This window comes from Lepidochelys olivacea (assembly GCF_965140295.1).
Source record: "Lepidochelys olivacea isolate rLepOli2 genome assembly, chromosome: 7".
NCBI classification, from domain to species: domain Eukaryota; kingdom Metazoa; phylum Chordata; order Testudines; family Cheloniidae; genus Lepidochelys; species Lepidochelys olivacea.
The window spans coordinates 35,672,632-35,688,973 of record NC_140417.1 but is presented as its reverse complement, the minus strand read 5'-3'; the positions used below and the strand labels follow the sequence as shown (position 1 = coordinate 35,688,973).

Genomic DNA, 16,342 nt, shown 5'->3' with positions numbered 1-16,342 from the left:
GATCGTCGAGGACCTTCTTTCTAACCCCATGACATATGTTACCGTGTTGAACTGCACTGGCACAAGCCTTGCTTTGTGTCAGTGGAGCATGTTTATATTGGAGGCTTGCATCAATTTAATACATTGATGTAGTTATACCAGCATGAATTTTTGAGAAGGGCTCCCAGAGTCCAACAATCCACCTAAGCCATCTAAGAATGGGTTTGTGAATAGGAAATAAATATGAGTACATAAGGTAAAGCTTTTATATGCTCAGCTAATGGTTCAGTGGTACAGTACCCAAAATTAAACCATCGTGAAATGTCTAAGGGCTTCACTACTGGGGTAAGTCAACCTAAGGTATGCTACTCCAGCTACATGAATCATAGGAATGGAAGGGATCTTGAGAGATCATATAGTCCAGTCCCCTGCCTCATGGCAGGACTAAGTATTATCTAGACCATTCCTGACAGGTGTTTGTCTAACCTGCTCTTAAAAATCTCTAATGATGGAGATTCCACAACCTCCCTAGGCAATTTATTCCAGTTCTTAATCACCCTAACAGTTAGGAAGTTTTTTCTAATGTCCAATTTAAACCTCCCTTGCTGCAATTTAAGCCCATTGCTGCTTGTCCTATCCTTAGAGGTTAAGAAAAAACATTTTTCTCCGTCCTCCTTGTAACAACCTTTTACATACTTGAAAACTGTTATCATGTCCCCTCTCAGTCTTCTCTTTTCCAGACTAAACAAACCAAATATTTTCAATCTTCCCTCATAGGTCATGTTTTCTAGACCTTTAATCATTTTTGTTGCTCTTTGTCCAATTTGTCCACATCCTTCCTGAAGTGTGGCCCCCAGAACTGGGTACAATACTCCAGTTGAGGGCTAATCAGCTGCAGTCAACATAGCTTAGGTCTGTTTACCCCAGTATCTTCACTGTGCTGCATTGGCAGGAGGTGCTCTCTCATCGACTTACCATAATCTTGTTGGGGAGCTGGAGTACCGGGGTCAACTGGAGAGCGCTCTGTGGTCAATTTAGCTGGTCTTCACTAGACCCACTAAATCGACCTCTGGTGTGTCAATTGCTGCAGCATCAATCTCCGCATAGTGAAGACGAGCCCTAAAGAAGTTACAAGTATAAAAATGACCAATTGCACTTCCTATAGCACTGGATCACCATTTTGCTCTTTTTGTATTGGAAAGGAACTTTTCAAGGCAAAATGTTATATTTCTGAGGACCGTTAATCCATGCAGACTTTGGCCTTTTAACAGCAGCTAATGATTTTTGGATTGTAGGTGCTTTACATCCAAAAAACTACTTCATTCAGTGTTGGTCTTTTGGATGCTTTCAAAGAGCCATAATAGCCATCAATAAAATTTCAGATGTCCTATGATGGCAGTAAAAAATTAGATTCAGTGCTCAAATATGGTTGGACATTAGCCACTAAAATTTCAAACAAAGCACTATGTTTTTTCTCGTTGGCAATTCACATGGGAACAAGAAGCAAACATTACTGGAAAAACAAAACACAAAGGGAAAAAAAGATCATCTTCCTTTATTCAACCACAGGCCATTGATTAACTGATAACACTATTCATACATTGTCCAGCATGTAAATATTAACTTAAACCTGGTGCAGTTGGCCACTGACATTTTAAGTGTGAATGGCCAATGGCCAAGTTGCAGTCACAGGCTAGTTTGCACAGGAATATGAGACATCTCCTTCCAATTTTTTTCCCAAGCATCAGGAAAAAAAATGAATTGGAAATATTTTTTTCTCAGGGGGGAAAAAAAGGAGGGGGGAGTTTGCTTCCAGAGAGACTTGTTTCTTTGTTGTAATAATCATACATATCTTATTGACAACCATTTTTGGCTTGGAACTTGCTGTCGGTAAAGGATAGCTAACTGGCTATTATCCATTGACTATTAAAAAACAACATCCCTTACAACCAGTGCATGTTTGTGAGACTGTGGGTTGGAGACAATTAGTTTACGCCAGGGGTGGGCAAACTTTTTGGCCCGAGGGCCACATCAGGGTTGTGAAACTTTAGGGAAGGCCGGGTAGGGAAGGCTGTGCCTCCCCAAATAGCTTGGACACCGCCCACTATCCACCCCCTTCCACTTCCCGCCCCTGAGAACCCCCAACCCATCCAATCCCCCCCCCCACTCCTTGTCCCCTGACCGCCCCCTCTTGGGATCCCTGCCTCTAACTGCCCCCTCGGACCCCGTCCCCTATCCAACTTCCCTGTCCCCTGACCGCCCCGACCCTTATCCACACCCCCGCCTCTAACTGCCCCCTGGGACCCCACCCCCTATCCAACCCCCCTGCTCCCCATCCCTTGACTGCCCCCGCCCCAAACCTCCACCCCATTCAATCGCTCCCTGTCCCCTGACAGCCCCCCTGACTCCCTGCCCCTTACCCAACCACTCCCTGCCCCCTTACCACACTGCTCAGAGTGGCTGGAGCTCGCAGCCATGCTGCTGCACTGCCAGGCAGGAGCAGCGGGCCAGAGCGCCAGTGGAGCGGGGACAGCAGGGGAAGGGGCCAGGGGCTAGCCTCCCAGGCTGGGATCTCAGGGGCCGAGCAGGATGGGAACATGGGTCGGATGTGGCCCGTGGACCGTAGTTTGCCCACCTCTTGTTTACGCCCTTTGGGTGCACTTGGTAGCCAGAGATTACAAGGACGCCCCCTATTGGGCAATTCTTGTACTTTGTGTTAGGCACTGGAACTGGCCGTCGTAAGCAATAAAGGGTTCTGCCTGGAGAAAGTAAATCCTTTCCCTTCTTCCCCTGTATCACCTGAAAATGGGTCCACCACAAAAACATAAGGTTAAGAACATGAGTATAATACTAGATGTCAGTGGTGGGCAACCTACGGCATGTGCGGGGTAATCCACTGGTGGGCCACAAGACAGTTTGTTTACATTGACCGCCCGCAGGCACAGCTGCCCACAGCTCCCAGTGGCCACGGTTTGCCGGTCCTGATCAATGGGAGCTGTGGGAAATGGCGGGGGCTCACTGCCACTTCCCACAGCTCCCATTGGCTGCGAATGGCGAACCACGGCCACTGGGAGCTGCAGGCGGCCGTGCTTTCGGACGGTCAATGTAAACAAACTGTCTCACGGCCGGCCAGCAGATTACCCTGAAAGTCCGCGTGCGACCTGCGAGCCTCAGGTTGCCCACCACTGCTATATGTTGAATGAGGTTTAATCCATTGGTCTATAGTATTTATATAGTGCCCGGCATTATGTTATCTGAATGCTGATTGATAGATTATAAAGTCAGAAGAGACCACTGTGATCATCTAGTCTGACCTCCTGTGTAACACAGGCCACAGGGCTTTCCTGAATTAATTCCTGTTTGAACTAGAGAGAGAGAGAGAGAGAGAGAGTAAGAGTGTGTGTGTGTGTATACAATCTTGATTTAAAAACGCCTAGTGATGGAGAACTCACCACAATATGGGAGTAGTCATTCTGATGATTATTTACCCTCAAGGTTAAATATTTGCACTTTATTTTGAGCCTGAATTTGTCTAGCTTCAACTTCCAGCCATTGGCTCTTGTTTATATCTTTGCAGGCTAGATTGAAGAGCTTTCTACTATCAAATTTCTATTCTCCATGTCGGTACTTATAGACTGGGATCAAACCTTCTCTTTGTTAAGATAAACAGATTGAGCTCCTTAAGTCTTTCATTATAAGTCACGTTTTCCAATCTAAGACAGAATTTAACAGGTGAAATCCTGGCTCCAGTGAAGTCAGTGGCAAAACTCCCATTGACTTCAATGGCAACAAGATGTCGCCCATAATATACGTTTAAAAAAAAGGTGATGACATATTAGGAATGAATATATTTCTATGTCCAGTGATACAAATTCTTACTGTATAGTCTTGCAACCTGATGGCACTACCTTTTGAATGCCAGTTAACACTTAACCCTGTTCCGTCTTTGCAGAATTGCTCAGAAGCAGTGTTGTGTCTCATACTTAAAAGAAAACAGCTGTGTTGCTGGCATGATCGCAGCCAAGGAAGGAGATTCGTGCGGACCTGATGAAAGCAATATCTGTGAAGGATCTTTTTACAAGGCAAGACCCGTTGGTACTTTTGCAAGTCCTATTCTGATGCAGATGTATTGAGTTTTGTGCAATTTTTTTAAAGGTGTTTTATATTTGTGTCATGGAGTTTAGTTATTTATAAAGTTGCATGGATAAGGCATGGAAATCATACTTAGCTAAATATTTTGGTAGTTTGCATTCAGGCTTAATTGTGCCTGAGATTTGTAAAACTTTGTAATGAGGTAATTTGTATTGTTTCTCTCTCATTGTTAAGATTAAACTTGCTGGGTTTTTTTTTTAATTATTATTGCTTTCTCCATTTGGAAGAGGGTGGGAGAAGTTTACTTCAGTTTTTTTTATCTGCGGTAATAGATTTTAGAAAATGATAGGGAAAAGCCTAATCAAAGATATAATTGGAAAGCCCCATTACTGAACAATTTGTCAGCTTAGACGCTTTATTGAATAGCAGTTTAATTTACCAGCTAAACAAAAAATTTGACAAGAAACAAATATTTAGATTACTATAGAGGCTTTTTCTCATAAATAAAGAAGGGCTATTAACTGGTGATTCGAGTAATGAACCATGTGCCAGAACCTCAGCCAATCTAAATCAGCCTAGCTCTACTGAAGTTAAAGGAGCTAAGCCAGTTTACACCCGCTAAGGATCTGGCCTCTTATTTGTTATGCAAGTTTCTCCAGTTTGGGCCTGAAGTGAAGGTTTCAGAATTCCTTAAACACTGATCAGAATTTATGTAGGTGTTTGTATGCCCAGATGTAATATTCCATTGTATCAGCAGGAAACTTATTAGCTCTGTCTGTTCTAATGCATCCGAGAGTCTTGCGAATAACTTGATTTGTTGGTAAGGAAAATATAAGGTCATCCACTGTGTAGTAAAGGGTTTAATTAGGTATGCAGGCTTATCATTTCTAGGGGATGATTAAGTCTTCAAAATAATATTTGTTTAGAGCCAAAATTCTGCCCTCAGAAACATGCAGAGAAATCAATGAAACTTTCACAACTCTATTTGTTGGTAGATTTTGGCCTTTAGTTATTTCAGAAATAAGGCAAATATGCTACTCTTAGATCTGTGGGGGTGTCATATATGCAGTGCAGAGCACTATTGCTGTACTGTGGTTGCTTCACACACAAGGAACTCTCAGTGAGTAAGGCCAGATTGATGTTGACTTCTGCCAACATGGCTATGTCAGTCAGGTGTGATCCCTGACCAGTGTAGTCGTGCCAGCAGAAGCCCCTTGTGTTGACCCAATTACATGGCAAAGCTGTGCTTTTCCTGGTATAGCTTGTTTTGTTTGTGGTGGGGTGGTTTCACCACTTTGCCAGTATAGTATTCCCATGCCAGTGGAGCACTCCTAGTGTAGATGTAAGTGAAGAGGAGAATTTTGCCGATCGTTTGTATCTTAGCCCTGGTCTACACTACGAGTTTAGGTTGAATTTAGCAGCGTTAGATCGATTTAACCCTGCACTTGTCCACACAACAAGCCATTTTTGTCACCTTAAAGGGCTCTTAAAATTGATTTCTGTACTCCTCCCCGACAAGGGGATTAGCACTGAAATCGACATCACCAGGTCGAATTTGGGTTAGTTTGGACGCAATTCGACAGTATTGGCCTCCAGGAGCTATCCCACAGTGCTCCATTGTGACGGCTCTGGACAGCACTTTCAACTCAGATGCACTAGCCAGGTACACAGGAAAAGCACCAGGAACTTTTTAATTTCATTTCCTGTTTGGCCAGTGTGGCGCGCTCAACAGCACACGTGACCATGCAGTCCCAGAATCGCAAAAGAGCTCCAGAATGGACCGAATGGGAGGTACTGGATCTGATCGCTGTATGGGGAGACAAATCCATGCTATCAGAACTCCGTTCCAAAAGATGAAATGCCAAAATATTTGAAAAAATCTCCAAGGGCATGATGGACAGAGGCTACAACAGGGATCTGCAGCAGTGCCACATGAAAATTAAGGAGCTCAGGCAAGCCTACCAAAAAAACAAAAAAGGCAAACTGCTGCTCCGGGTCAGAGCCCCAGACATGCTGCTTCTATGATGAGCTGCATGCAATTCTAGGGGGTGCCCCTACTACTACCCCGACCCCTGTCTGTGGACACCTGCAAGGCGGGAGTCTCACACAACAGGGATGAGGATTTTGGGGACGAAGAAGGTGATGAGGAGGAGGAGGATAGCACACAACAGGCAAGGGGAGAAACTGTTCTCCCTGACAGCCAGGAACTGTTTATCACCCTGGAGCCAGTACCCTCCCAAGGCGGGCTCCCGGACCATGAAGCTGGAGAAGGCACCTCTGGTGAGTGTACCTTTGTAAATATAATGCATGGCTTTAAAGCAAGCTTCTTTAATGATTAATTTGCCCTGAAGGCATGGAATGCATTCGCGGCCAGTACAGCTACTAGAAAAGTCTGTTAACGTGCCTGGGGATGAAGCTGAAATCCTCCAGGGACATTCAGAGGTGGCCATTCCTGCTGGGCTGTTTGCCTGTGGCTGAAAAGAAATCATCCTCGCTTTTAGCCACACGGGAGCGGGGAGGGGGCGGCATTCACGCTGAGCTGTTCACGTTTGGCTGGCAGGAATCTTTCCTGATACTAATCACATGGTGGGAGGAGGGGTGAAGCGATCATCCCAGAGAATTGTGGGGAGGGGGAGTAGTTAACCTGAAAACCGCAGCACCTCATTTTAAATGGCCAACCCAATGGGTGCTTGGTATGGGAAAAGAGGGCACTGCTGTTTGAAACCATTCCCACATGTTATGAAGGTTGAGGAAGCCGAAAGACTGTGGCTTAACATGGCTTCCTGCAAGCCGAATTCTGTTGCCTGGCCCTGCATGTGTGATCTCTCACCAAACCTGCAAGCCCTCAATATAAGAGGCAAAATGCGACCTTGTACCGAAAGCACATGTGCTATGGAATGTTAACAGCTTGGTTCACCGTGAAAGAGTCTACCCATTGTTCTCTAGAATGTGTCTTTTTAAATACTACTCTCCCTTTTTTTCCTCCCACAGCTGCAAATGTTTCAACATTCCCCCATCGTCTCCATCCCAGAGGCTAGCGCGCTGAAAGAGCTCCGTAGAATGGGTGGAGGCAAACAATGGCAGAGTCCAGGAAAGCAGAAAATGAATGTGAGGATAGGAGGGACGAGCAAGATGAGAGGTTGCGGGAGCAAGAGGAGAGGTGGCAAAAGCATGATGAAAGGAGGCAGGATGCAATATTGAGGCTACTGGGGGATCAAACTGATATGCTCTGGCATCTGGTGGAGCTGCAGGAAAGGCAGCAGGAGCACAGACTACCCCTGCAGCCCCTGTGTAACCGCCCGCCCTCCTCCCCAAGTTGCATAGCCTCCTCACCCAGATGCCCAAGAACGCGGGGGGGGGCCCCACCGGCCAACCAGCCACTCCACCCCAGAGGACTGTCCAAGCAACAGAAGGCTGGCATTCAATAAGTTTAGAAGTGTAGTATGGCCTTGTCCTTCCCTCCTCCCCTCATCCACCATCCCACCCGGTACTTCCCTCTTCCCCCACCCCTCCCGGGCTACCTTGGCAGTTATCCCCCTATGTGTGTGATGAATTAATAAAGAATGCATGATTTTGAAACAACAATGACTTTATTGCTTCTGCAAGCAGTGATCGAAGGGGGAGGGCAGTTGGCTTACAGGGAAGTAGAGTGAACCAAGGGGGCGGGTTTTCATCAAGGAGAAACAAACAAGACTGTCACACTGTAACCTGGCCAGTCATGAAACTGGTTTTCAAAGCTTCTCTGATGCGCAGGTTGCCCTGCTGTGCTCTTCTAATTGCCCTGGTGTCTGGCTGCGCATAAATCAGTGGCCAGGATATTTGCCTCAACCTCCCACCCCGCCATAAACATCTCCCCCTTACTCTCACAGATATTGTGGAGCACACAGCAAGCAGCAATAACAATGGGAATACTGGTTTCGCTGAGGTCTAACCGAGTCAGTAAACTGCGCCAGTGCCCTTTTAAATGTTCAAATGCACATTCTGCCACCATTCTGCACTTGCTCAGCCTATAGTTGAACAGCTCCTGACTACTGTCCAGGCTGCTTGTGTATGGCTTCGTGAGCCATGGCATTAAAGGGTAGGCTGGGTCCCCAAGGATAACTGTAGGCATTTCAACATCCCCAACTGTTATTTTCTGGTCTGGGAAGTAAATCCCTTGCTGCAGCCATTCCCACAGACCAGAGTTCCTAAAGATGCGAGCGCCCTGTACCTTTCCCAGCCATCCCACGTTGATGTTGGTGAAACGTCTCTTGTGATCCACCAGTGCTTGCAGCACTATTGAAAAGTACCCCTTGCGGTTTACATACTGGATGCCAAGGTGGTCCAGTCCCAAGATAGGGATATGCATTCCGCCTATCGCCCCACCACAGTTAGGAAATCCCATTGCAACATAGACATCCACTGTGACCTGCACATTTCCCAGCGTCACTACCCTTGATAGCAGCAGCTCAGTGATTGCGTTGGCTACTTGGATCACAGCAGCCCCCACAGTAGATTTGCCCACTCCAAATTGATTCCCAGCTGACAGGTAGCTGTCTGGCATTGCAAGCTTCCAGAGGGCTATTGCCACTTCTTGTGAACTGTGAGGGCTGCTCTCATCTTGGTATTCTTGTGCTTCAGGACAGGGGAAAGTAAGTCACAAAGTTCAATGAAAGTGCCCTTACGCATGCAAAAGTTTCGCAGCCACTAGGAATCATCCCAGGCCTGCAACACTATGCGGTCCCACCAGTCTGTGCTTATTTCCCAGGCCCAGAATAAGCGTTCCACGGCACGAGCCTGCCCCATTGCCATCAGGATGTGCAAATTGCCAGGGCCCGTATTTGAGAGAAGTCTGTGTCCATGTCTTCATCACTTTCGTCACTGCGCTTCCGTCGCCTCCTCACCTGCTTTTGCAGGTTCTGGTTCTGCACATACTGCAGGATAATGCACGAGGTGTTTACAATGCTCATAACTGCTGCGGTGATCTGAGCGGGCTCCATGCTTGCCGTGGTATGGCGTCCGCAGGAGAGCAGAGTTGCAGCGGAAGTGGTGGCTTACGATGGATGCCACAAGAATAGATATTTATAGAGAACGACGAGAGGACCTGTGAGGTGGATTCATGAGAGCAGGAGAGCAGAGTTGCAGCAGAAGCGATGGAGGATGATGATTAGCACCAAACACACTTCCCAAGGAAGAACACACATACCCGGGAGCCCATGACAGACAACATGGAGAAATTCGCTATTGAGACAATAGCAGCAGAGCAGAGTTGCAGTGGATGATGACAGTTAGCAGTCCTACTGCACCATCTGCTGAAAGCAGTATGGCGTCTATACAGAAAAAAGACACAAAACTACTGTCTGCCGTTGCTTTCATGGTGGGAGGGGTGACTGATGACATGTACCCAAAACCACCTGCGACAATGTTTTTGCTCCATCAGGCACTGGGAGCTTAACCCAGAATTCCAATGGGTGGCGGAGACTGTGGGAACTGTGGAATAGCTTCCCACAGTGCACCGCTCCGTATGTCGATGCTAGCCACGGTAGTGAGGACGCACTCTGCAGACTTAATGCGCTTAGTGTGGACATATGCAATCAACTGTATAAAATCGATTTGTAAATATCGACTTCTATAATATCGACCTAATTTCATAGTGTAGACATACCCTTAGTTGTAGTAAAACTTGCAAACCTCAGCACTGTGATTCCATGCTATGCAGATGTTAATGTAATGCTTTCATTCAAATGAAGTGATTTTAAACTCTACTCTCTTCAAGGCAGGGAATTTGCCTTTCTATTCTGTCTGCGAAGCTCTAGAATATAGTGGCTGCTACGAGAAAGAAAAATCAATAATAGTATTACTGAATCACATCTCTTGAAAATTAAGAAAGATGTTTCAACAGTATTATAATCAAACACTTCTCCTTTCATTGGCGGTGTCATAGAAAATGCTAATGGGAAAACTATATACAGTAACTCCTCTATCCTTGCAACAAAGCCCGTTGCCAACTGTGTCCACATATCTATTCAGGGGACACCATCATAGGGCCTAATCCCATCAGCCACACTATCAGAGGCTCGTTCACCTGCACATCCACCAATGTGATATATGCCATCATGTGCCAGCAATGCCCCTCTGCCATGTACATTGGCCAAGCTGGACAGTCTCTACGTAAAAGAATAAATGGACACAAATCAGGCGTCAAGAATTATAACATTCAAAAACCAGTCGGAGAACACTTCAATCTCTCTGGTCACCCGATTACAGACCTAAAAGTGGCAATTCTTTAACAAAAAAACTTCAAAAACAGACCCCAACGAGAGACTGCTGAATTGGAATTAATTTGCAAACTGGATACAATTAACTTAGGCTTGAAAAAGACTGGGAGTGGATGGGGTCATTACATAAAGTAAAACTATTTCCCCATGTTTATTTCTCCCCCTCCACCCCCCACTGTTCCTCAGACATTCTTGTCAACTGCTGGAAATGGCCCACCTTGATTATCACTACAAAAGGTTTTTTCACCCCTGCTCTCCTGCTGGTAATAGCTCAACTTAAGTGATCACTCTTGTTACAGTGTGTATGGTAACACCCATTGTTTCATGTTCTCTATGTATATAAATCTCCCCACTGTATTTTCCACTGAATGCATCCGATGAAGTGAGCTGTAGCTCACGAAAGCTTATGCTCAAATAAATTGGTTCGTCTCTAAGGGGCCACAAATACTCCTTTTCTTTTTGCGGATACAGACTAACACGGCTGCTACTCTGAAACCTCTCTTAACATTGTAGTTATGTTTCTGAAAAATGTGACTTTAAGCAAAACGATGTTAAGCTAATCCAATTTCCCCATAAGAATTAATGTAAATGGGGGGGTTAAGTTCCAGGGAAATTTTTCACACACACACACACACACACACACACACACACACACACACACAGTATAAGTTTTAAACAAACAGTTTAATATTATACACAGTAATGATGATTGTGAAGCTTGGTTGAGGTGGTGAAGTCATAGGGTGGGATATTTCCCAGGAGATGTCTTACTGCTAAATGATGCACTAGCATTCGTCTGAGCCCTCAAGGGTTAACACATTGTTATTAATATAGCCTCACACTCGACAAGGCAGCACGAATGGAGGGAGGGGAGACAGACACACACACCCTGTGTGTGCGGGAGAGAGATGCACATTGCCCCTTTAAGTATGCTGACCCCACTCTAAGTACACTGCCTTTTTAAGTATATCAGCATGTTGAGACAGCAGCTAGGGCCAGCAAACTCTCTCCATCCTGAGCCCTGTTGTATCCCCACCCTGCCCTATATGGAGAAGGGGTAAGCAGGAGCAGGGGGGAGGGGGACACATTGACATTCGCCTCCTTCTCCCCCACCCCCCCTCCCCCAGCAAGCAGGAGGCTCCCGGGAGCCACTCCAAGGCAGAGGGCAGGAGCAGCACATGGCAGTGGGGGGAGGGACAGCTGAACTGCCGGCAATTGGTAGCTGGCAATTGGTAGCTGGCTGGGCGGCTGCCGCACAGGGAACTTAGGGGAACGGGGAGCTGATGGGGGACTGCCTGTCCACCCTGGTTCCAAGCCCCCACCAGCTAACTCCAACGGGCTGCTCTTCCTGCAAGCAGTGGACAAAGCAGGTAGCTGCCAAACAATGTTATAATGGAGCATTGCGCAACTTTAAACGAGCATGTTCCTTAATTGATCATCAGCGTAACAACGAAACAACGTTAACCGGGACGACTTTAAGTGAGGAGTTACTGTAGTTATATCTCCCCCCTCCCCCCCCCATTATGGCCATTGCTTTTTTAGTGTTCTAAGTGTAAAGACTTTACAAGGAATATAAAAAAGAGCTTTGAAAGATCTTACAGTCTAACCCAATTAACCAACATTTCAAGACACTGTATTTCTGGAGAGGAGCAGAATGTGAAGTGATGAATAGAGCTGGGTGACTTTTTTTCAGCAAATAGTTATTTGCCAACAAATGCAGTTTCTGTTGAGCCAAAACTACACCTCTACCCTGATATACTGCGGTGCGATATAATGTGGTAAAGCAGCACTCCGGGGAGTGGGGCTGCTTTACCTCATTATATCTGAATTCGTGTTACCACAAGGGGTTCCTCTGCCCGCCCCCCGCCCCCTTACTTGCTGCGGCCCCCCCACCCCAGCTCACCTCCGCTCCGCCTCCTCCCGCGAGCACACCACTATCAGCTGATTGGCACTGTAAGCCTGGGAGGGAGAGAAGCGGAGCTGTGGTGTGGTCCACCTCCTCCCCTGAGCACAGTGCTCTGCTTCTCCCCCCGCCTCACTCCCTTCCTTTCAGGCTTCCCGCGCCAACGGCTGGTTGGTGCGGCATCCTGGAAGGAAGGAAGGGGGGGGAAGCGGAGCAGTGGCAGCACGCTCAGGGGAGGAGGCGGAGGCAGAGCGGAGGTGAGCTGGGGCGGGGAGTGGTTCCTCTCCCTACCCCAATATACCACGGTCTCACCTATAAGACGGTAAGATTTTTTGGCTTCCGAGGACCGCATTATATCGGGGTAGAGGTGTATTTGCAAATTCATACCAAGTTTGCCAAATAGTTTCAGCCAAACAAAAAATCAAAATGCTTTGTTTCAGCCTGACTCAAAATTTTTCGTGTTGATTTTGGCAGCTATGAAAAAAGCAAATGAGGACTAGATTTACTGAATGGTCCTGGGGAGAGGCAGCAACTTCAGTGGTTAGGGAATTCACCTCTGATGTGGATGGTCCCGCCTGATGTAGAGAAGGGATCTGAACTTCGGTCTCCCACGTTGCCACTGGGCTATTCTGGTATGGGACTGTCTCAGTCACTACTGTTGAAGCGGTTCTACTGTTTGTAAATAATCAGTCATAGGAGCAGAGTTTTGGACTTGGGTCTCCCATGTCCTAGGTGCATGGCCTACCTACCTGGCAGTAGAGTCATTTCCACTCCCTCTCCCTGGCCCCATAACTATTCATCGACATTCACAGCGGCCATTCAAAGTCATTAATAATGGTTTTGTTTGTTTTAAACAAAATGTAGAACGTGGCTAACAAAATGAAAAGCCATTTTAGTTGAAAAGCCATTTTTGTTGGGAAGCCATTTTTGTTGGGAAGCAATGTTTTGACAAAACCTTCAAGCCGCTGTAGTACCAAAGGCTAGTTTGTCAATGGCAGGAGTAGGGCCTGCAATTATAGATTGGTGCCCACCCAAAAAAACCCAGTGTGAACAGACTTTGCTTTAGAAAAGGTGGCCCAATCTGTCTTTTTGGATTTTTCTCTGTGGCTGTTAAATGTGCAGCTGTGTACAGTGTTTGATCGTCTATTAAATTTCTGAAGCTCTTACAAATAGTAGTATAAGCCACATTAGGGCATGTGGTGTGCTAGAGCAAAGGCTGAGAAGTCGAGGGAGTAAAGTGAGCAAGGAGGGGGAATAGTTTTGTGGCCTGAACGTCAGGTATGAAATATGTAGGCTCCCTGAAACTGCAGGTTTGAATCTTCACAGAGGCGACTCAGCCCTTCATTCTTCAGATGCAGAAAAACTGAGTTCCATGCACTGCCTTTTGTGGGTCTTTTGGAGGAAGCCCTTAAAGCCCAGATTCTCTGTTACAGCCCTGTCCATAGTGGGAGCAGTGCTGGTGAAAAATCCAAGTTTGACAGGGATGGTGTGTGAACGGGCACAGCATGACGCTGGGAGGAAACCAGCCTTTGATAGGAGACTGGTTTGGTACAACCAGCTCTGGAAGAGAGAGCTTAGTTCAGTTTTCACCTCATTTAGTTTTTGGGATTTCTGCTGACATTGTCAGCTGGTGCCAGTTTAAATGTGGCTTCTGTTTCATGCCACTGATTGCTGTCTGCAGCTGAACTACACTGAATTCCCTGGTCTTCGTTCATATGGGCAGTCTCAGTGGGGTTGCAGAGGTATAAAGGAGAACTGGACACATTGACTCTCATCACTTATCTAGAGGAAGGGAGATTCTGAGTGCTGTCAAGCATTTTATAACCATTCACTGTGAATGTGGGCATCTAAATGTACTTATTAAGGTGTCAAGTCAGCTATTTAATATTCACATCATGGTGGCCATCTTCATTTACCTGTGATCTCCCTATGGTCTGTGTAGCAGGGAGAGTTAGCTTCTCCACTTCCTTGCTTGATTAGCTGCTAATTATGCTGAAACATGAGAAATGCTCAGAAAGGACTCTTAAACATGTATAGGATTCTGTGTTTGTCTCATGCACTTTTATGGCCTGATTGTGGAAATTGCATATAGCCCTGAGTAAAGGTCAGTACAATCACCCCACCGCAAGGGAAACTCCAGGAGGGATGTGCCCCAGGACAGAACGAATCCTCCCTCATCTCCCCAGTGTGCAGGGAAAGACCACAATCTGTGTTATCCCTTCTAAATGACCCATGGAAGGGGAGGACGGGTGCAATTCTTAGCAATGCATTCTGGTCTGTTTCCTAACCCCGTCTCTGCAGCTGTCAGCTATGTGGGCTCATGTTCAGGGGAGTCCGGGAATACAAAAGCCAGAGTCCATTTGCTGGACAATAGGTGTCTGGAGGGAGCAGTCTCTGTTCATCTGAGTATTCCTGGTGCTTATGCAGAGTGCTAAAGGAGGACAGCGTCCTATACCATCTTCCCTTACTATAAACTGATGTAAGGGCCAGGGACAATCTAGCCCTCAGTAGTCTCCTACATTTGTGGACTTGGTAAATATAGTGCTCAGTGTGTCAGAGTGAAGTTTAGGGTTTTGCAAAGGGATCATAAGTTGAATGCCATGGGGTAACTACCATCACCTCCTACGATAAATTAACAATCTTATTGTGAAAGAAAAAGTTGATTATATTAGCAGTGCTGTTCTAACCTCATCTCAAACTGGCTATTTGAGCCCTTATTAAGAGCTGGCTAACTTCTTGTGTAGGCTAGTGTGTAGGATTCATTGCAAAAGACTGGGTAGTACGTTGACAGAAATATTAATTAAGTGATAATGGTAAATTCACTTAATTTGGGTGTTTGTGAAATGGTATTATATTTAGCGATCGAAGGCTAAACGTGCAGATTCCAATATGCATTCAGTCATTTTCCCTCCTATGTATTTAATTAGCCCAAGCTGTCAAAGGAGCACTATTTCATTTACTGTTGCTACTGCAGTTTTGTCAAAAATCCAACATAAAGACAAATCTAATGTGAGACCAATGAAACGGTAACTTGCTCTATGAAGCATGGTACTTATAAAAAGATATCTGACAATTTACTAGACAGTAACTGATTGCTGGCTAAGGTTCTGTATGTTCATTTGAAATTGTCTTAAAGAACCTACACATTTTCCACATCTAGTTTGTGGTGTATTAACATATATCCAAAACAATGACTAATGTATGCAACTGTTGTGAGCAGATGTTCCTACAGCATTTGCCTTCTGCTTCCATGTGAACAGTAACTGAAGTCCACATTGCAGCTAGATTTCAATATCCATCCAACTTCAGTTTCCCTCTTTGTACTAGACAGGCCAAATAAGCAGGGAGTGAGGATCCCATTTCTGTAATTGGCTAAATCCTAACCATTGATTCAGACATCCTTGCTCCTGGGGGAAGTTCAGATCGACTCAATTCTGGGGCTTGGGCCCACCTCTATTTATATATAACACAGGCACCAAAAAACTAGGCTGCTAATTGTCTCCTTTCTTTACAGCAATGTTGTGATTGCTGCACTCTGGGACAGAGGGTAAAAAGTGAGGGGCAAACCTGTGAGTCCAACCCAAATCTCGGCTATCCCTGCAACCACGTGATGCTGTCCTGCTGTGAAGGAGAAGATCATCTTATTCCTCCAGAAATAAAAAGGCATCCCGAACCTCTGCCAACAGTGACACCTGAGAGAAGTAGGTTCCCTGGTTTTAATTACAGGCAGTTGTACAGATGAGCAGTTTCTTCATTCAAGACCAAAAAAAACCCCAAACTGATACTGTGGAAGTACAATTGGTTTCACTTTCAGTCAAAAATAAAGCGCTTCCTTTGGACCAGAGATGGACTGAATTGGGTCAGAAATTTTAGATGCCTCTGAACTTGGGGTGCCCACCTATCTGCTGGTATTTCATTAGCTGTCAGGTTGGATGATGCAACCTACTAGATTGTCCAGAATGGTTACCCCCAACACTTTCACTGAGCCAAATAGGACTGACTGTTCCTTTCTGTGCAAAGGAAATATTTACTAATGCTTAGGGCTTGTCTACACGTGAAAGTTAATCTGGAATGAGGTAGGGTATGAATTTAAAGCAGATTAACTCCACTG

The 16,342-nt window shown here is 45.9% G+C and overlaps 1 protein-coding gene across 6 annotated transcripts in view; it reads left to right on the top strand.

Annotated features, from left to right (window-relative positions):
* Positions 1–16,342, top strand: part of FBLN2 (fibulin 2) — a gene marked incomplete at its 5' end in the record, with an annotated part of 188,390 nt that overhangs the window by 123,515 nt on the left and 48,533 nt on the right. For all 6 annotated transcript variants that reach the window (XM_084635148.1, XM_084635146.1, XM_084635147.1 and 3 more), the window contains 2 exons: positions 3,932–4,061; positions 15,746–15,932. In XM_084635148.1, the coding sequence (XP_084491274.1) occupies positions 3,932–4,061; positions 15,746–15,932 (317 nt within the window). The remainder of the gene's footprint in view (positions 1–3,931; positions 4,062–15,745; positions 15,933–16,342) is intronic.